Source organism: Eptatretus burgeri, chromosome 4 (genome assembly GCF_056783735.1).
Source record: "Eptatretus burgeri isolate ZD-2024b chromosome 4, Ebu_testis_v1, whole genome shotgun sequence".
Lineage (NCBI taxonomy): Eukaryota > Metazoa > Chordata > Myxini > Myxiniformes > Myxinidae > Eptatretus > Eptatretus burgeri.
Window position 1 is genome coordinate 9,667,549 of NC_140964.1, and position 22,500 is coordinate 9,690,048.

The 22,500-nt window shown below is 44.2% G+C and overlaps 1 protein-coding gene across 1 annotated transcript in view; it reads left to right on the forward strand.

The window, feature by feature from the left end:
- MRC2 (mannose receptor C-type 2) overlaps positions 1-22,500 on the forward strand; it is a 382,895-nt gene that overhangs the window by 345,951 nt on the left and 14,444 nt on the right. The window contains exons 27-29 of the mRNA XM_085876862.1: positions 6,078-6,203; positions 13,697-13,879; positions 19,258-19,296. Coding sequence (XP_085732988.1) covers positions 6,078-6,203; positions 13,697-13,879; positions 19,258-19,296 — 348 coding nt within the window. The remainder of the gene's footprint in view (positions 1-6,077; positions 6,204-13,696; positions 13,880-19,257; positions 19,297-22,500) is intronic.

The following is a 22,500-nucleotide window of genomic DNA, read 5'->3' on the forward strand; positions in this document are numbered from 1 at the left end:
GAGTTGATGATGTTTATTTGTTTTTATTATTAACCAGAAATAACAAGACTCGGCAAGAAGAGGGATCCGGGGCGATTCGACGGGATGGTGCGGGATCAGGCGTGGGGAAAACACAGACAATTCCAATGAATATACAATTCTCAAACCCTCTAAGGCGCCAGGTACACGCACGCGCGCGCGCGCACACACACACACACACACACACACACACACACACACACACACACACACACACACACACACACACACACACACACACACACACACAAAACGTAGCTATTTCTGGTGGTCAGGCTGGACCGTGGTGTGGACGCAACTGTCCCTGGATTGGCGTCGGACGAGCTGGCCTTGCTCTCGTCAGGGGGGCAGGTGAAACCGTGGTGCTGTCGACCTCCTGGTCCTGGCCCAAGTCCGCTCACAGCCACCAGGGAACCAGTTCTGGCGCCAAGTTGCGAGCAGGAGAGGGAGGCAGGTCCGCCCGCCATTCGACCCCGTACTCCGAGTCAGCAGAACCCCAGAGCCAACCAAGGTGAGGCACGAGGCTCAGCAAGGCTCCAAGACACGATGAAAAATACAGGATCGAATCCACGCAACAACAAGCACGCTTCCAGCACAACAACCTCCACCCCCAAAAAAACACGATCTTTTTGTCCCGATCTTTTTCCTCTTCTCTTTTTCGACCCTGAACAGAACCTTTTTATCCTCCCGTCCTCGTCACTTCCAATCGAGCCGTTTTATTGGCCCACCGCCGTCACCTTCCACCAATCGTGATCACGGGGCGGAGCCATCCGCAGCACTGTCCTGTGACGTCACGGCCAGCCTCCAGAGAATACTAAAAGGGGTTTACGCAGACACACTTACCCTCTCCCGTATCCCTATCTAATTACGTGACAATTATCATTTCCCCCTTGAAGAAATGAACATTTACTAGACAACTTATCACCACTGAATTGCTACTTATTACATCGAGATCCTGGTAAACTCGAACAGCATGGCATACCTAATTAAACATCCTAATTACCCTTTGAATGCATACCCCCCCCTCAAACGTAACACTGCCCCCTCCTCTGGTACCGCAGCTCCTGCAAGGTATATCACAGGCGCTACCGTACCAGCCTTAACACTTACTGACTCACACCTAATTAACCTAACGAAATAAAGTAGGAGGGGCAATGGGCAGCGAGTCGCAGCTAACTTACCTATCCTGCTTAATGTACTACCCCCTTATGGCCTTATCCTCGCCTAAACAATCATTCGTTTTTTTTATTTTTTTATTTTATCACATGAGAGCACTGAGCGAAGTTGCACTCCATCCTCTGGATCATCGCTCTTGCCCAGCACTCTTCCAGTGATCTGGGGAGGGGAAACAAAAGGTTCCACAAAAACACAACACTTATACTTTACATTCCTACTCTAAGCCTTAACGACACTTCACAGGATATTTACACTTCACCGCCTCCCCCAGTGGATGCTAATAGACCCAGCGTTACCTGGGGAGCCAATTTTCAAATTTGCTTGCCCCAAAATTATGCGGACATCATGCCCTTGCTGCACATGTCAAGTTGTGCGGGATCGAGTGGGACTCATACATCTTCACAACACTCACACCATGGTCATCATCACATTTCTAGGTCATGGTCCTCATTTTAATCATGTAGGCTGAATCCCGTCGTGGCCGTGGGGTGGGTTACCACAAGATGATGGGGGCATCTCAGGTGCAACCATGCCCACAGGTAAGCTTTAGTCCAACCCGGACGTTTCTCCGCCCCGCTCCCTTTGATTCCCTCCCCCCTGGTAGCCATCAGCTCTAATCCCGTACAACACTCTGGAAGGGGTCTCACTGGCTCCTCTGGCCTTCCTGGGTCGCCAAGGTCCTACCCGCCTTGGTCGCCCAACCAGACCCTCTCCCAGTTGCCTCCAGACACTGTCACCATTAGCCACCAGGTGGTGAATCTCCTTGAAGGGGGTCGCAATTCACGCTCACCGTGAGCTTCAGCAATCCCTGTGGACAAGCACATCATCCCCACCCACAAAACCCACATGACTCCCCCACCCCATCGGCCTTACATGTGACACCTGCATTTCTAACACTTCGCCGACCATGACCTTCCCTGTTACCACACCATGTCCAATAAAAAATCAATGTGTGCACCATACATTTCACTTCTTAACTTAAAACAACTCACACAGCACTTTTCACCCCATCCACGCACCAGCCATTGGACAGCCACTTCTGCCCGCTTTGTTACCAATTACCCACTGTCCCGATTGTCACTCTAAAACCCAGCAGAACTTACAAACCCATGCCAATTTTCCCACAATTCATTTTTTTTCCACCAAAGGAGGGCACTTCACCACAATCTCAGCAGCCGAGCATGGCCGTATATGCTCAGCCCAATCTAGTCTCCCCGACCCCCGACAGTGATCTCCGGACCCGACCTATGAAAGGGCATCTCAGATAGACCTGGCGGTTCAGCAGGAGGATTCACCCTCTCAGAGTCTAAAAGTCTATTGGAGGGTCCTTCCATCGCCGGGTACCGGCAATATCGTTGCATGTGTCCTCTTCGCCCGCACCGGAAACAACTCCCCATAAAAGGCTCCCGTGAGTATCGGTGAAATGTCTCTTCCGGTTCCGGACCCCCTCGGCCATAATCGAATTGCTCTATTGGCTGGGCTGGACCCCGCCGCTTTGGCGCACTAACTACCGGACTACCCTTTATCAAACTTGACAGTTTCTGGCAAATTTCCTGAAACATTTGGGTAATGCCAATTTCTCCCAGCCCCCCTCCCTGATCCTGGATCTCCGCCTGTCGGATCGTCACCAATGGCCTCTCTGGAACCCGACCCAGCCGACTCCACGAGGCCAGCCTGGCCGCGCACTCGGCCGCTCGGTGAACGGTGGGTGGATCCTGTAACTCCACTAGCGCTCGGACCTCAGGGTCAGGAACAGGAGCTAAAAATTTCTCGAGTGCCAGTCTGTCCCATGCCTCCACTGTAAGGTCCCGATACGCGATCCTGACTGATTGGTAAATGTCCTGTGCCAGCTCCTGCACTGTCTCACCCGGCTTTAATCTGCGGTGCTGGAGCTGGGCCCGCACCAGATCACAGTTTGCCGCGAACCCAAACCGACGGCTCAACGCCTCGCAAATGTGGGAGCTGGTCAACATCCCTCCGCGATCACATTTAACACATCTGCGGCTGGTCCCCGCAACGTTGCCACCAAATTCCCTGTACGTTCCTGCTCATTTCACCCGTTTAGTCGGGAAATGCACTCAAATTGCGTCAGAAAAGCTTCAACGCTCCCTGACCCGTCGAAATTTACCAGGGGGATCACTTTTACGGTGGCCCGCTTCTCAGTTTCTCCCTTGTCCGAATCCAGCCCAGGGATCAAACACCCTTGTGGCTGCGTATCCAATTTCGGAGCCCACTGTGGCCAAAGATGTTTTGTGATGAGGGTCTCATGGGTCAATTTTGCCTCCTGTTCCAAACGTTGAATGGACCGATTCACCTCTTCCCGCAGGATCTTCTGGGCCCGCACAACCTCCTCCAAGGCTCCGTCGCGAGTTTGTAGCTGCTCATCAACCAACCCGGCTCTACCAGGCCTTTATCCAAGACTTCATCTTGGCTCATAATTTTATCTTGTTCGTCCAAACGAGCCTCCAATCCTTTTACCTCCTCCGCCAAATTCATCCCTTGCTTCCTCAGCTCTCCCCACTCTTCAACTTGCAGCTGCATACGAGCATCCACAGGCACGATGACGTTCCAGGCCTTCATCCACTTTATCAACCCGAATGTTCGTTGCATCAATTTTATCTACCAATTTTTTCCGTATATTTTCCCCCTTCAATGTAATTTCTACCTTTGTTTCCTCCAATCTATCCTCGAATTTGCTTTGTATTTCTCCCAATTTAACATCCACACACTCCTGCATCTCAGTTTTCATTTTCTCCATCTTTTCCCCTAATTCATCCCTCATTAAATCAATCCGTGCACCCAACTGTACCCCCATTACCCCCAATTGATCTGTCATTTCTGCCCTCTGTGTCACGAATTGATTTGCCATTTGTACCGTCATGTCCCCTATTAAACGTTCCAACAGTGTCTGGATCGACATCGCGCCGGTTTCCGGCGCTGCCGGCCCCGTTACGGGCAATGAAGCACGGTCCACGCTCGGAATGGGGGAGGTTCCAATCCGACCCCCGTCTCTCCCTTCTTCCCCCGACTCGCTGCCAGACACGTGGCCTTCCTCCTCAAACATCTGCACATCCGCCATGGTGCAGAAGTCCCGTTTGCCGCCAATTAAATTTAATTTGAAAACTCCCGCCAAAATTTTCCCGCGCTCGCGCGCTTTTCTGTAGTAATTTTATATTCCAATTTGTGGCGAGATTTTAATCTTGGTATATTCTCCCGATACCAAATATAATTTAGAGGGGTTCGAACATCCAACACCCTGACACCAATGTGACGTCCACGGGACTTAAACAGTCCTGCCAACGTAGAATGAGCCGAAACAATGGAGGCGGTTTATTTATTTATAACCCAAACATGGCGGTTCTAATCACTCTACCGCAAACGGGACGAGGAAGGTGGCACGAGTCGCTTTTCACTGAGTTGATGATGTTTATTTGTTTTTATTATTAACCAGAAATAACAAGACTCGGCAAGAAGAGGGATCCGGGGCGATTCGACGGGATGGTGCGGGATCGGGCGTGGGGAAAACACAGACAATTCCAATGAATATACAATTCTCAAACCCTCTAAGGCACCAGGTACACGCACGCACACACACACACATACACACACACACACACACACACACACACACACACACACACACACACACACACACACACACACACACACACCGTAGCTATTTCTGGTGGTCAGGCTGGACCGTGGTGTGGACGCAACTGTCCCTGGATTGGCGTCGGACGAGCTGGCCTTGCTCTCGTCAGGGGGGCAGGAGAAACCGTGGTGCTGTCGACCTCCTGGTCCTGGCCCAAGTCCGCTCACAGCCACCAGGGAACCAGTTCTGGCGCCAAGTTGCGAGCAGGAGAGGGAGGCAGGTCCGCCCGCCGTTCGACCCCGTACTCCGAGTCAGCAGAACCCCAGAGCCAACCAAGGTGAGGCACGAGGCTCAGCAAGGCTCCAAGACACGATGAAAAAAACAGGATCGAATCCGCGCAACAACAAGCACGCTTCCAGCACAACAACCTCCACCCCAAAAAAACACGATCTTTTTGTCCCGATCTTCTTCCTCTTCTCTTTTTCGACCCCGAACAGAACCTTTTTATCCTCCCGTCCTCGTCACTTCCAATCGAGCCGTTTTATTGGCCCACCGCCGTCGCCTTCCGCCAATCGTGATCACGGGGCGGAGCCATCCGCAGCACTGTCCTGTGACGTCACGGCCAGCCTCCAGAGAATACTAAAAGGGGTTTATGCAGACACACTTACCCTATCCCGTATCCCTATCTAATTACGTGACAATTATCATTTCCCCCTTGAAGAAATGAACATTTACTAGACAACTTATCACCACTGAATTGCTCCTTATTACATCGAGATCCTGGTAAACTCGAACAGCATGGCATACCTAATTAAACATCCTAATTACCCTTTGAATGCATACCCCCCCCTCAAACGTAACAATATATATATATATATATATATATATATATATATATATATATATATATATATATATATATATATATATATATATATATATATATGTATATACATCAGGTAGAAGAAGTAACATAAGTAATGCATTACTCACCTTGATTAATTGTCATGATTACTTGCATAATGGTTCCCAGGAGCTAATGTAATCATTTAATGATAATAGATTGTTCTTTTTGTTGTTGAGTAAATCTTTCAACACTAAGTTTACCATTGGGTCATACACACCATTGGTTTTGATTGTGTTTGTGATACTCAGTTGTGTTTCAAACTGTATGTGCCATAATTAATTGTTTCTGAAAGTTTGTTGTGAAATCCTTGCCGAGGAAAGGTTGGAAATGCACTGTTATTTCAAAAATGCACTGAAAGGAAAACACTGTTACTGTGAATTGCAGATCCAAACGCACAAGTTGCTTCAATAGAGGATGAACATGAGAATTATTTCATTTGGGAACACCTACAGGCCTATGATCATACCATTGGTGGAGGAGTTTGGCTCGGCCTTTTCTTCAACACAGATAGTAAGTGTTTGTGATTTTCTTATCTCAGGTGCAATATAAATGAATAGTTTTGAAATTTTATTCATGTAGACAGTATAATAATGCTTAGGAAAGAGCATAATGCCTTCTTTACACACCAACACTTCTTTAAAGAAAAATTTTGCCAATGAGGGCATCATTTCCTTGGGATGTCTCCAAGACTCGCAATAACATGATCATGTTCAAAAGCAGAAATTACCATTGGGGTTGTGGCATTTCATCACATGCTGAAAAGATCATCTTGGCACTTATTTTTAGCTCATCCACGACAAAACTGAGAAGAGCAATAAAGCCATAACGATGTCCTTCAGTCAGTCCTTCCTTCCTTCTGCCAATAAGTCTATGAACGTTTTTGGTTTTTTTAAATGGTGTAGCCACTCCAATATTTGGCATGTCCATCCTTCTGTCCATCAAAAATATTTAAGCAGCAATGCAGACGCTGAATAGACACAAGAGGGAACTCGAGCTGCCTCGGATCACGAGACGGAAATGCCAAACTGCACCGCTTCCTTAGGACACGGATGAGATTTTTTTTCCTCCTCCTCCGAGGCGGCTCAACGAATCCTTTTGAAACTCGGCGTGACTATTCATGACGTCAATACTGTTACAGATATATTGTGTTATTTCATCAGAAGGTTACAGACCAGTATAACATTTATTTGTGCTGTGGGTGAAGGAATTGTTTTGTACTTTGGTTTAGGGTGTTTTGGCTGTTGAAAGTCCAGTTCGCTTACAATGACACTTGCCAAGCCTGAATTGGCCTCGATAAGGATGTGCTCACAGCAACATGAGAGAAGAGAAACAAATGGTGCCTCACTGATGACAATAACACAAGACGAGAAGGTCATTCAGTGGAGTGAATTCCTCTGCCACGTTATGCCTGATCCACGAGAACATATCGGGCCAAATACATTTTTGAAATATCATGCTATACGGTACTACTGTATATCGTTTTTTGGCCCAATCTCTCAACGGTGAAGAATCACATAAAAAAAAAAAAATTCTCGTATCCAGATTCAGATCACCAAAATCGAATGAATTCATTGGGGTCAAACACCCGACGTGTCCACCAGGTTTCATCCAAATATGTCAACAACTTTTTGAGATGTTGTGCTATTTATCTTTTTTGGCTCTATCTCTCAATGGTGAAGAATCACTTATATTCTAGTAGTCAAATCCGGATCTGGATTGTCACCAAAATCTAATCACTTCATCCTGGTCACACACCCAACCTGTCCACAAAATTTCATCCGGATCCATCTACAAATTTTTTTTGAGATATCCTGCACACAAACTAGACAGCCAGGGGTGAAAACACAACCTCCTTCACCTTTGGTGGCGGAGGTAACTAGAGGGGGAGCATTCGGGAGAGTGCAAAACCTCAGGCCGCCAATACTGCTGGGTCACTCAAGTGAACCTTTTATCTTATTCATTAAATATGATGTCAACAGTGCTGACAGAGTTATAGTTCCTTTCTCCATTTTTTTTTGGGGGGGGGGGTTGGAAATCACTTAAAACATGTAGAAATGCAAAAAAAAAAATTCCTTTTTTGGGGGGGGGTAACAATTTTTTGGGGGGGGTTGGAAATCACTTAAAACATGTAAAAATGCAAAAAAAAATTTTTTCTCAAAAATTTTTTTTGGGGGGTTGGAAATCACTTAAAATATGTAGAAATGCAAAAAAAATAAATTTTTTCTCAAAAAATTTTGGGGGGGGGTTGGAAATCACTTAAAATATGTAGAAATGCGAAAAAATAAATTTTTGTCTAACAATTTTTTGGGGGGGTTGGAAATCACTTAAAACATGTAGAAATGCAAAAAAAAAAATTCTCTTTTTTTTGGGGGGGGGGGGGGGTTGGAAATCACTTAAAACTATAATGGGCACTCGGTCGAGTGCATACCTTCGCCTCCGCTACTTTTTTGTTCTTGGCATGAGAGTGAGGGGAACAGAACAGTGAACATTTTGGTGTTGGTTTCATGCAAATCGGTTTTGATTTGACCATGTTATGACAAAAACCGCATATTTTGAAAGGTCGTGACCCCACTGACCTTTGACCCCCAACCGCTAACAAGGGTAATGACGTAATTGTGTCATGTCGCCCATCACAACATTGGGCAATGAATTCTGAACATTTTGGCATCGGTTGCATGCCAATTAGATCAAAATTGACCGCGCTATGGTAAAAATACGAATTTGACTTGACCTTGACCTTTGACCCGATCGCTCCCAAAATCTAATCAAATGTTCCTTGGATAATAACCCATCATTCCACCAAATTTCAAGCGATTTGGTTTAATACTTTCTGAGTTATGCGAATAACAAACACACACACACACACACACACACACACACACACACACACACACACACACACACACACACACACACACACACACACACACACACACACACACTCAAAAATAAATAAATAAATAAATACACAGCGACCAATACATAACCTTTCGCAGAGTGCGAAGGTAATAAAACATGTAGAAATGCAAAAAAAAATTCTCTAACAATTTTTGTTGGGGGGTAACAATTTCTTTTGGGGGGGGTTGGAAATCACTTAAAACATGTAGAAATGCAAAAAAAATTCTTTTGGGGGGGTGGTAAAAAAAAAATTTGGGGGGGGGTTGGAAATCACTGAAAACATGTAGATATGCAAAAAAAAAATTTTTTTTCTCTAACAATTTTTTTTGGGGGGGGGGGGGACCAAGTCCAAAATTTAATGGCATGATCCTTGGACCATACCTAACCCCCCACCAAGTTTCGTCGAAATCCGTCGAGGAGTTTTTCCGTAATACTGTTCACAAACAAACAAACAAACAGAAAGGGGTGAAAACAGTAACCTCCATCCATCTTCGAAGATGGCGGAGGTTAATAAGAGATACCACCAAAGGCTGCTGTGGCCTCTAGAAACCTCAACAAAATGAAGATAAAAGGCTTACTGGCAGTTTGCAAGATATATAACGCCGTCGAAGTTTGCATAAAACAGGAGAGGAAGAATGTAGAAGGAGAAGGAACGGAGTTGATGAAGGGGAGAAAGGATTTCTCCTGAGCTGCTCCATTTCATGTTGTGCACTCAAGGCACACTCTCCAGAGCGACTGCACTTGGTCTCATGTGGTATGGTGCAAATTACTGTAAAACCAACTGCACCCCACTACAGGTTGGTCTGTGGAGATTCAGCTAATTTTAGAATCAGCCCGATATCAGCAAGTAATCGTGCTAAAAATATATGTGAAACACTTAGGTACATGTTATTGGACATAATAAACCCATTTCTGACATTTCCGTGTGCATGGAGAGAGTTGATGAGAAATTTAGACCCAAAATGGTGGTGCATTTGTACGCCTAAACCTATCTGTAAGGGAGCAATTAGAACTCTTGGTCGAATGCATTGCATAATGGCTTGGCCCAACGATGCGATTTTGTTATCGGCATCCTTCCCAACTGCGAGTTTCTGAAGCAGAAGTTTCAATGATTCAGGTAAGAATGACATTGCCTCGTCAGTAGATGTTATTGTACTTGAATCTGGGTATACCTCTTTTGTCTCTTCCACTGATTTGACATCATTTTTAATCAGTTTGGCTGCAGTCTCAGAGTCTCATTTTCTCTGCAGTGTTGTTGCTTTTCTTGGGTTGACTGTAGAATTTGTGGAGGACAGCGGATGCTTTGTGGCGGAATGTAAGCACATTTAGTTTTCCATTGATCTTGGTGATCATTATGTTGTCGCCAAAGTGTTTTTGAAGTTGATCTTTCATGTAAGTAAATCCATATGATTCATTGTCAGTGCCATCCAGAAATTCATCCATTTTATGTATTAGATCTTGTATAGTGGTTTGTTCATCGTCATTGGCCTCCAGATACTCGGCTACCTTAATGAAAGCATCTGCTCGTACTGAATCGGAGGGTCTGCCCTGCTTCGGCTATTTGGGAGGGATCATTTCTTCTGCAACGAACTCATTTGGTATTTCCCTTCCTGTTCTAGTTTGTGCTGCAGAGGTTGTGGTATACCGCATCTGCAGTATGTAGATCCTGCGCATACTCAATTCTACCTCTGACAGTGTCTGACCACAAATCATTGCGTTCTTTGCATATACCTGCATTATGGTCTTTTGGAAATCCATTGTTCTGACTGAGATAAGTTTATGTGTTGGGTTGTGGTTTTTTTTTTTGCATCGCAAACACCACAAAATATGCAGTTTTCTTTGCAATTGAATGCCATACTTGTGGATCGATGCACACATGGTGAACTACTGGGAGCTGTGGAGTCATGTCCTCGCTTTTTGTTGTCACTGACTATGCACTGTGGGGAAAAGAAGTTCTTCCTCCACTTGACATGCACAACTTGGCTGGGCACAGTACTAATATTTCTGTTCCACAACTCATTAGCCTTGGCAATGCCTTCACATCCTTTGATGCGTAATGTAGAAGTTGGCTCTCCATTGGATAGAGGTTCCTCACAGAATAACACACTTGTCCATGATCAGCTAATTACACTTTAATATGAAAAGAAAGAAATACTTTAGCGCTATGACAACAATAATGCAATGTATCCAACATATCTTAGAATTTCATTCATTTCCGAAATGTCTGAACCAAGGAAATTTCAAGATGTTTTATTTATATACGAATCCCAAGTAATTACTATTATTTGGCTATTTCTAAATATGCTAGTTTTGGTGCCATTTTGAATGTGAAGTTTGTGACAAGTTTAAAAATGCCAGAAATGGGTTTATTGTGTCCAGTAACATGTACCTAAGTATTTCACATATATTTTAGCACTATTACTTGCTGATATAGGGCTGATTCTAAAATTATCAGTTTTGGCGGCCATTTTGAAAGATAAACATGTTCCTCTGCTTGGATTTTCGGTGACTTTTAGTATGTCATTCTATAGCATACTTGGAGTAGAGTGAAAAAACACTTTAATGGTTTCTATTGCAATTTGTGGTGGGTTTGGCGACATTTTCATGGATTCCCTGGCCTAAAAGGGCTTTTGCAACACAACTGGCCTGTCGGATTCATTCTGTGTGCATCCTCTGGACATGATCCTTTCGAATGTGCTCACAGCCAACCCTTCACCCATTTATAACCTGCTGGCATTTCTTTTACAAACTGGTTAACTGAGATTAAGTTTTAAGACCATTAAGTGTCCACCTTGAGAGTTGTGAGTTAATAACTCATAGCTGCTCTGACATGTGTGATGTCTGTACAGTGGTACCTCTACTTACGAATGTCTCTACATACGAATGTTTCAGGTTACGAAGCGCCTGAATTGGAAAATATTGCCTCTAGTTACGAAGGCGTTTCAGGATACGAAGTCAAAAAATACAGTACAGTACGCGCTGCTTTTCGCTGCTCCCAGAGTTTCCCGAACGTTAACAAACTTGTAGCTGCTCTGCCATTGGCTATCGCCTAAAATCTGCCTGGCAACCCTTTGCGTATGCGTGTATCCCAGCATGCTCTTCGTGTCCCCGTCCCGCTCTGTAAATATAGTTATACTGTATACAGTCTATGGTCCCGCTACGAAGTGCTCGGACAGTGTTACAGTACAGTACGCGTGTGGATTACAGTAACTTTTATTCACAATGGACCCTAAGAAAGCAATGAAGAAAAGTGGACAAAGAGAAAAGAAGAAGAAGAGAGTTTTTCTGGCCATACAAACAAAGCAAGAGATAATAGAAAGGTATGAAAAGGGGATGCGTTTGATTGAGCTCGCAAAAGAATATGGCCGCAATATATCTACGATCGGCACGATAATAAAACAAAAGGAAGCCCTAAAAGCTACGGCTCCTTCCAAAGGCCTCTCTGAGGTGGATGACGAGGACATCAACGAGCTGATTCAGAAGCACAACGAGGAGCTTTCGACGAAGGAGCTGCAGGAATTGGAGGTGATGCAACACACCGCGGTGCAGGAGGAGTTCAAAGAGGACGAGGAGGAGGGGGAGGAGGCAGCCATTATTCCATCAGCCCAAATCAAAGACATTTTAGGAAAATTCCATGAAGTCTCGGAATTTGTTGAAAAGAATCACCCGGAAAAAGTGTTAACAAGTCGGGCTATCGCGCACTATGACGATGTCTGCCTCGCGCATTTCCGACGGATTGTTAAAAGCCGGCAAAAGCAGACGTCATTGGATCAATTCTTCACGAAACGCGAGGCAAAAAACACTGCTGATAAGGACCAGTAAACAAAGAGGCCAAAAAGTAACGAGAATAGCAGTTAAAAGGTAAATGAATATTTTTATTATTTCCTTTATTCTTTGTTTTTTACATTATGTGCCTCTCGTTTTATGTTTATTGTGCGGTAATCTAATTTTAACATGTATTTGTTCATGTTCTGATGAACATGAACATTTTTTATGATTTATTAAAAAAAAATGTCCGAATTTTGCGGGGCTTGGAACGGATTAGCGCATTTACATTCAAAAGGCGTCTCTACTTACGAAGGTTTCAGGTTACGAAACTACTCCCAGAACGAATTAAATTCGTAAGTAGAGGTACTACTGTACTTTATGAATTTGGAGATTCTTAATTCGGTAATTAAGTGATGCTTTTAATCAATATTATTGTTTTTAAAGGTAGCGAGTAGGTATTAATAAATATTACTTTTAAAATGATCTGGCTGTCTCTTCTCGAATGCTGGTTTCACCTGTAAACCAGCACAATGGCGTCTTTATTGTTTTCTGCCATGAAAACATCCTGGACCGGGTAACTGGTGCACTCACTTTGGTTCCTCAAGGTGGACACGTAAAAATGCACAAAAACTAATGCAGCCTTTTTTTAAATTTCCATCCAGGTGGTGAGATAATTAGCTCATTAACTCAAAATGTAATCTATGTTTGTGTGTCCATCACATGTGTGAGATTCTATCATCTCATGAGATGTTTCATTGTTTTTCATTTAAACCTATTAATTTAACCTACTAATTACCCTTGCCAGAGGAGAGGGTATTGCATTCGGGTCCATTTGACTGTTTGTTTGTCTGCACAGATCATGAGTAGGTGTATTAATTACATACCATAGAAAAACCTTTGTCAAAGCTCTTTGTGACCCTAAGACCATTTAAAACCTTAAGCCCATTTTGCGGGTTGAGAGACATAATGTTGTAACTGAAAATTTACATTTCCTGCAAATCGCTAAATAATGGTGTTGAAAGACATGAGAGCCATTTTATTCAATTTCGCCAAAAATGCAGTTACAACATTATGTCTCTCAACCCTCGATTTAGAACCCGAAGACCCTTTAAGTCCCCCTTTATCACCAAGTGCAGACTGACTATGACAGCCCTCCATCAGGAGATGGGTATCTGTCCCAATTGGAATTATTCTTCTTCTTTTTTTTCATCATTCTAGGTTCGCTTTCGTAACCTCATGGAATCCTTTAGTACTCTAAATAGATTATCTTGTCTCAAAGGTGAATTTAACCTCATGTAGGTCAGTGATACCTTCACCCGTATTTTTGCCTGACACAGATGATCAACTTTCATGGTCTGATGGTTCTCTGGTGACCTACACCAACTGGGCACCACGTTGGGGTGAGGTGAAGCCAATTGATGTGGACACGTGCGTCTGGATGAGACAAATGACGGGGCAATGGAGTCGTACATCATGTGACAAAACCTGGCGCCTCGGTGTTGTGTGTGAACTGCCACGAGGTGAGAACATTCTGATAACAGAATTACTATATTACAGGATAGATTTTAACAGCACAGTTACTAAAGCATCACTCGAGTCTATCGTACTGTAATGTGTAAGGGGGTGGAAGGATCCTTAGCTAGATTTTATAAAAATGGAATGGGCCATTTGTTTCGAGTAGGTTTGATTGCCATCAATCAGGGGAGTAAGACGTGCCAGAGCAAGTCGTCATGTTATATGTGACGCTGAGAAGGCAGGTATGTAATTTATAGATAGTATTGCTTGGAGAAGATTGTATGCGTAAACACCTGTTGTTAGAAGGCAGGGTCAGGTGAGGACTTGCGGCCACAAAAAGGCATCAGGTAAGTGCTACGCACTTTCAAAGGACAAACAATCTGTCTGCCCGGTGCACCACAAGCCATGGTGGCATAGTACGCTGTAGATCCCACAAGAGGGTATGAAGACTATATTTTCATTGGGACCACCCTGTGGGCTGGACAGCCCGAAGGATGACACCTGGGGCAGCCAATCACGGGAGCCACCGCAGGTGCTGAGTCCACAAGGGTTGTTACCGGACATGCTCACACAAGAGATGGGAGTAGAACCTTTGGAAAGAACATCATTCTCTGTTTCTCTCACTCTGTCTTGCTGGCTCTCTTCATCACTCGCTCTTCATCTCCCACTTTACTTTGTGATCGGGATCGGGAGGATAGCTCTTTGGAGATGTGGATACCACTTCTCAATCCCTCGCCTTCACTTCATCAATAATTCCTGTTCCTGAGCTTCACCATCGCCATGCACACCACTCAGCATCATGCCATTGGGAAGTCCTTGCCTGCTTACCCCATTGTGTCATAAAAGTGTGGTCTGTGACACCGAACGGAGTTCGTGTTGTAACTTATTTATCCTTGTGTATAAGTTTGTGTGTCACTCCCTCCATCCATCTTTGTATCCGTTGACTTACTTGGTTTGGCCTGATTTGCACGTTCTGTCCACCTTTCTCCCCATACTCTTTATAAAGGTAGGAAACATCTCCCATCCTTCTGCTTCCCATGCATGCCACCACCAAACTTTTGGGTGACCTTGAGGAACTGTAACATTGTAGATAAATTTCACTGAATGCTGTAGTTGGAGACCTTACAGCCATTTCAGGGATAAAAGATCCAAGCGCAGACGACCCGTGTTAACGGAGGCTATCTGACGCGACAATACCTTGTATCATCTGTGAATATGGCCAAATAAAATTGCCATGTATTCATTATTCATGAATTGGGTATCGAGAACAAACAGTGGTAGTGATCTCAATACTTGTGGACAATATTTATGACTGCATTTACTTATATCAAAGTACAACAGCAATCCCTTCCCCCATCCCACCAAATATTTTTTTTTGTATGCAAAGTCAAGGCTCGTGGAAGAGCGAGAACACTTGATGGATCAAGACATAACAGAACAAAAGAGAAAGGAAGGGGGAGGGGGGCAACAATAGTATGAGGAGGAAGAGGAGAAGATTGGGACCCTACTCTGTGCAGAGCGTTAGTGCTGCTTAACCAGTCTCCTTGACCATTGGGCACAATCCTGGACACGTCGCCACTCTGGCACAGCATGCTGGTATGGCACTCATTTTGCCGACCTCGGAAGGATGACAGGTCGAGTTAACCCCACCTGGTATTAATTCAACAATAGTTGGGATGAGGAATGAAATAGGAGACTGATAATAAGGAATGTGGGGGGGGGGGGGAGGAGGGATAGAGGAGGACACACATGTTGGACAAGATGGATACAGAAGCAAATTCTCAGGAAGACAAAAAGTGGAAATTTGGAAGAAAAAATAGTGTACTGGGGGGACGGGGTTCATAGTTTTGGATGGGGAGTGGTCTGAGATGGTGGTGAAAATTATCTTCAATCTCATTCAATTTGGAGGGAGGAATGAGATTGAAGAGAATGTGGAAGTTGATTCCACAGGTGGCGAAAAAAGAAGAATGAATGAGTGTAGGTGAGCAGTGATTCTGGACTTTGGAAGTGTCACCAGATGGGGGTTGATTGTGGAAAGCATGGACCTTTCTGAGATCTGTGGAGGGGGGAGGGGGAGAATGTAAATGGAAAAGCGTGCAAGACTAGAAAGCAGGCGGAAGAAGACAGAGATACTACCGACCTGTCTGCAATGGGAAAGTGATAGATTCCAATAATCTTGAAGGCCTTGGTTTCCATGGCTCAAGCTGAACAAGGTATGAGGCATGGGTGCCAGCTCGGAGAACAATGCTCCATCAAGCTTTGGTTGAAATAATGCGACAGACTGACAGACCGACAGAGACACAGACCGACACAGATTCACTCCCCCCCACACCCCCCTGGATTGAAAGATATATTCTGTGTTTGAGCAGATTGTGATTTTTTTTTTTTGTCAAGGTCTGAAAAGAGGAAGAGGCTGCAGTCTATCTGTCTGAAGGATGAGGAATGTCATGGCAGAAGGTGGAGTCATCAGCAAATAGATAAAGAGGATTTTCCAGAAAGTCAGAAAGATCATTAATGAAGATTAGGAATAGGACTGGGCCAAGAACACTGCTTCGTGGCACTCCAGCCTTGATGGCGAAAGGAGATGAAAGCATTCTGTTGAGAGTCACACATTGGCTACGAGAGTAGAGGAAGTCAGTAAGCCATGGGTGGAGTTGGCCTTGGATGTCATCGGTGGAGAAGTTGGAGAGCAAGGCAGGATGCCAGACTGTTTAGAACCCCTAAGAACCTTTGGATCCATAAGGCTCTTTGAGACCCTTTCGAACCCCAAGATCCTTTCGACCCTTCATAACCCGAAGACCCTCAATAGCCCAAAGATCCTTCAGACCCTTAAAACCCCTTGAACTACCATGTGCATTTAAATCTGGATCACTGGCCACCTCCACTCATTTGTTCCTCTCTTTTAATGCCTGTGGAATCAACTTTCACATTCTCTTCAATTGCATCCTCCCCTCCAGGTCTTCAAGAGAGCTGTTCATCACGATATCAGATCATCCCCAATCCAAAACCATGATATTTTCTATCTGTGTTAGCCCCCCCCCCTCTGAACCCCAAAGCCACTTCATTCCAAATTCCAGTTTTTCCTTCCTGAGTTTGCTTCTGGATCCATCTTGTCCATACCATGCATCCTCCCCTCTTGTTCTGTTGCGTTCTAATCCCTACAGCATTTGTATCCAAGAAAAAAAAGAGATGGCCCTGATCTCAAGTCTGACATTGAGGGCCTCCATCCATTGTTGGGTGAGTAGAAGCAGCATGTCCAAGGTGAAGAGACCTGGTCTGAATCCAAATTGGTGATCTGAGATGAAGCCGTTGTAGAAAAGGAAAGATTTCATATCAACTGAGATGATGGATTCCATGACCTTACTGATGTCTGTAGTTGAGGAGTTCAGTTATTGTGCAGTTTTTTTATTAGCTCTCCTGTTCGAAGAATAGAGAGCTATAGTGATACCCCTGGCGTGAACGTCAGCGTCAGCGTGAAAATGTTAAAGTTTTTGGTGCAAGTTATTTCCTTTCTAATGTTTTTATCTACCACACTATTTTTTTTACTGATTACAATATACAAATACATATATTGCTTTAAAATTATTTGGATCAGACTTTACTGTAATGCTTTATAAAAAATATTATTAGACTAGTGCGTCAGCGTGAGCATGAAAATGTTAAAGTTTTTGGTGCAAGTTATTTCCTTTCCAATGTTTTTATCTACCACACTATTTTTTACTGATTACAATATACAAATACATATATTGCTTTAAAATTATTTGGATCAGACTTCACTGCAATGCTTTATAAAAAAATATTATTAGACTAGTGCATCAGCGTGAGCGTGAAAATGTTAAAGTTTTTGGTGCAAGTTATTTCCTTTCTCATGTTTTTATCTATAACACTATTTTTTACTGATTACAATATCCAAATACATGTATTGCTTTAAAATTATTTGGATCAGACTTCACTGCAATGCTTTATAAAAAAATATTATTAGACGTCTTTTAAAAACGAAAAACGATAAATGTATAAACAGGCGAGCATTGAGTGGCTTTGACACCACTCTGGTTATGTTATGCAGTGATGTTGGTGGATTTCCAATCAAATGGAAGATGACCAAGCACAAATGTCAGGGTGAATAGGGCAAAGAGAGGATATGAAAGAGCAGGTTTAGGACATATGAGCTGATGCTGTTCGAGCCGAGGGTCGTCAAAACCTTCTCCACCCTCTCAGGTGCAAAAGACGCTGAGTCTAGGAGCAGGTGGTTGCGACTGGATAGGGTGGGTACAAAGAGCGAGGGGTTGGGGATGCAAGATTTGGAAGCAAACACAGAATTGAGGCATTCAGCCTTCTCACGAGTGGAGTCAGCTGTGGTGCCATTTGAGGAGAGGAGAGGAGAGGGAAGGTGATGAAGGGGAGCATACTCAAGCAAGGCACCACCAGGTTTTGGAGGAAGGTGGCAAGTTTAATCACCTGGACCAGGCGTTGTGCATATCTTTCATGTTGAGTATGATTACCTTCTCATTTTGAAGTTGAACTCGTAATCAGCGTCCACAACCATCCTTGACCATGTTGTGGAATGTCGGCCGAGGCCCTCACTTTTTTACCTTTATGTTAATTTTCTCTGCAACTGCTTGAGCAATTGACATAAAACTTTCAAATCCTACCCATGAATACATTTTTAACAGTGACATGATTATTGGATGGAAAATGCGACCAGTGTTCCAAAAAGTTTTTTTTCTGTAGGCATGGGTTTCACGTATCAGGAATAAACAGCCTCGGCCTCACATCACTCGGTCTTGGCCGAATCAATCTGTGCAGTAGAGTTTTGTTATAACAAACAAATAGATACACTCTGTGGACTGTTCGCATGCAATGACTACCCCCCCCTCCCCCTTCCCTCCAACGACAAAAGTCAAGAGATAAATGTGTCCCTTAGCGTTCAGGTGCATAATCCCAACATACCAACATACCAACATGGGATCACCCAAAAAACTAAAACAAATTTCTATATTTCACCTCATATGGTTCAACCTGCACTTCCGACCTGCTCGCAACAGTTCCTTACAATTACCATTTCAGCTAATACGGTTTTTTAAAACTTTGATTCTAACCAATGTTTCAACTGATTTATTTTTTTATATTTTGTAAATATGAAAGTACTTTTCACAATTACTTACATCAACTTGAATCACGATTATCTACGAAAAGTTTGTTTTCATGAAATTTGCTGTAACAAGCCTTCATAATAGAACAGAACTGCACTGTGCATGTGGTGGTGTTGGTAGTGGTAGTGGTGGAAATCCAAACTTTTTTGTTGGGGGAATTAGAAAACACTTTTGTTTATTTTGTTTTTTTATTCTTACAATTCCATCCATGTCTTGTATTTAATTTGCAGAGAAAGATGACCAAGACGAGTCACGTGTGAAATATGAAGGTGAGTAATGCATTGGCTGAATCGCTTGGTATTTCATCTGCAATGAGCTCGACATATCCATTTTTCAACTCTAATAATGAGTCTTGCATTATTGAAACATAACAATCTACAATGTATATTATAAAAATGATAAACACCCGGTCGACAGAGGCTTGACTATGAAGCCGTCAGGCCTTGGCCGAACTACGTTTCTGTGCTTATTCTGCCAATTAATAATTACGAGCAAATACCACCCGTCGCTTTGCTGATGGGAATACTAAATTGAGAGAGAAGTGTGAGTGAAGAGGGGTTGGGGAAGGGAAGGCAGATGTGCGGTGGAGCATTAATTATGATTCATACTGTCTCATCAAAATGATTCTGCATCGAATAACAGTGAAGGTAGAAACAAAATAATGTCTGAAATCCATTTTCCACCAGCAACACTATAAGTACTGCCCGGAAACAAACACTGCTCGGACACGTCTGGAGACAAACTCACGTCCGGAGACAAACTCCCGTTCGGACACGTCCGGAGACAAACTCCCGTTCGGACACGTCCGGAGACAAACTCCCGTTCGGACACGTCCGGAGACAAACTCCCGTTCGGACACGTCCGGAGACAAACTCCCGTTCGGACACGTCCGGAGACAAACTCCCGTTCGGACACGTCCGGAGACAAACTCCCGTCCGGACACGTCCGGAGACAAACTCCCGTCCGGACACGTCTGGAGACAAACTCCCGTTCGGACATAAATACAGCCCGGACACTTTTGAGACAAACACCGCCCCAACGTGTCAGGAGACGAACACCGCCCCAACACATCCGGAGCCAAGCTGTCTGGAGATGAACACGATCCAGAGATAGAGACAGACAGAGAGAGAGAGGTAGGTGTGGGAGGAGGGTGCTGCATAGTATTGGGGGGGGGGGGTGGGGGTGTCAGTGGGTACAGCAAAGATCTGTCAAAGAGAGAGAGAGGAGTGGGGTTAGGGGAGTAAGCAGATAGAATATGTTATACTTTATGAACCACACACGCGCACGCACGCACGCACGCACGCACGCACACACGCACACACGCACACACGCACACACGTTCTTGACCAACATCGGCAATTTTTGGAAATTGGCAGGTTGGAGTCAGTGTGATTACGGACTTCATTACATACTGGATACAACCAAAAAACCTTGAGTAGCTTTCACCGAAAAACAACGTTGCATTGATATAGACGTTTTGGGGAGATGGTCACAAACATTGTGTGATGGGTGGAAAAAAAAGATTTGGCACAGTCATTTGGAAAACACGTTAAGAAGGCAAACGGCTCAGAAATCGGGTGTTGTTTCACAACTGCTCGCTCAGGATGACGGAGCACGAACTGCTTGCTCAGGATGAGGAAAGTGGAAAAAAAAAACTTTATCATTAAGAAATCGTGACAGCCTGTTCCAAGTCAGGGCATGGTTGAGCAGGCCAAAAAATATGGTGGCTTCAGACCCCAGCCAGGTAAACCAGGAGAAGTCTTTTAAGACCCCAAAGAGCAAGGTGGCTGAGGGTGGTACCTCATAAAGTATATAATTAAATAACGCCGTTAATTATCTTCAAAAGGGGTTTTAATTAACCCAAACACCCAATTTTCATTCGTGCACTTCCTTGGAGTTTTCTTTGTATGCGTGCAAAATTTCAGGCTGCTGGGTTTCATGGTTTTGGGGTTATAGAGGACACACATATTCGTTTTGATATATTGTGTAAAAGTCAGCTGCACCATGTCCTGAGATGGTGTATATATCACATATCCAATTAATTACATACGATTAGAATGTACCTTTGCCCTTTAGACTGCTTCGACCCCTTTGACAATTTAGACCCATCCAACCCTTTGACCATTTAAACCCCTTAAATCCTTTTAGACCCTAACTACTATTGTAACATACCCTTTTGACTTTTAGAACCCATAAGACCATTATAGACCCCTTTGACCTCCAACACTTTAACCTTTTCACCATTTAGACCTTTCCACCCATGTAAATCAACATCTCTACATGTATGGCAGCCATTCCATTCCAGTGTCTGTTGAATTCCAACAAAGGCACACCTCATTCCACTTAGTGAGGTACTGATGAGGTGATCAACTGAACCGAATCTTATTTAACAAGGAAAAGTATAAAAACCGCTGCTGTGGTCATCACTATCCTCTTGCAATAGGACCAGCTGGATGGCAAAAATAGTGCTCGTGGTACCACAAAAGTAATTGCAATCAAAATTGACCATGCCAAAAGAGTTGAAAAGAAAAGTTTTGAGTGAGGAAAATAAGGGTTCAATTCTGGCTTTATTGGCAGAGGGATACAGTGAGCGTCACGTTGCTTCCATCCTTAGAATTTCAAAGACGGCGGTTTATAAGAACAAGGTCAAGCAGCAGACATTGGGGACAACAAAACTACAGATTGGCAGAGGGTGAAAACGACTTTCCACTGACCAGAATGACCGCCAACTCATTAGAATGTCACTCACCAACCGTAGGATGACATCAAGTGACCTGCAAAAAGAATGGCAAACGACAGCTGGGTGAAGTGCACGGCGAGGACGGTTTGAAGCAGGCTCCTAGGGGCAGGGCTGAAGTCGTGCAAAGCCAGAAAAAGCCCTTCATCAATGAGAAGCAAAGAAGAGCAAGGCTGAGGTTTGCAAAAGACCATAAGGATTGGACGGTAGAGGACTGCAGGAAGGTCATCTTCTCTGATGAGTCCAATTTTCAGCTTTGCCCAACACCTGGTCATCTAATGGTTAGACGGTGACCTGGAGAGGCCTAAAAGCCACAGTGTCTCGCACCCACTGTCAGCATTTGGTGGAGGATCGGTGATGATCTGGGGGTGCTTCAGCAAGGCTGGAATCGGGCAGATTTGTCTTTGTGAAGGACTCGTGAATCAAGCCACGTACAAGGTTGTCCTGGAAGAACACTTGCTTCCTTCTGCTCTGACAATGTTCCCCAACTCTGAGGATTGGTTTTTCCAGCAGGACAATGCTCCATGCCACACAGCCAGGTCAATCAAGGTGTGAATGGAGGACCATCAGATCAAGACCCTGTCATGACCAGCCCAATCTACAGAGCTGAACCCCATTGAAAACCTCTGGAATGTGTTCAAGAGGAAGACGGATGGTCATAAGCCATCAAACAAAGCAGAGCTGCTTGAATTTTTGTGCCAAGAGTGGCATAAAATCACACAACAGCAATGTGAAA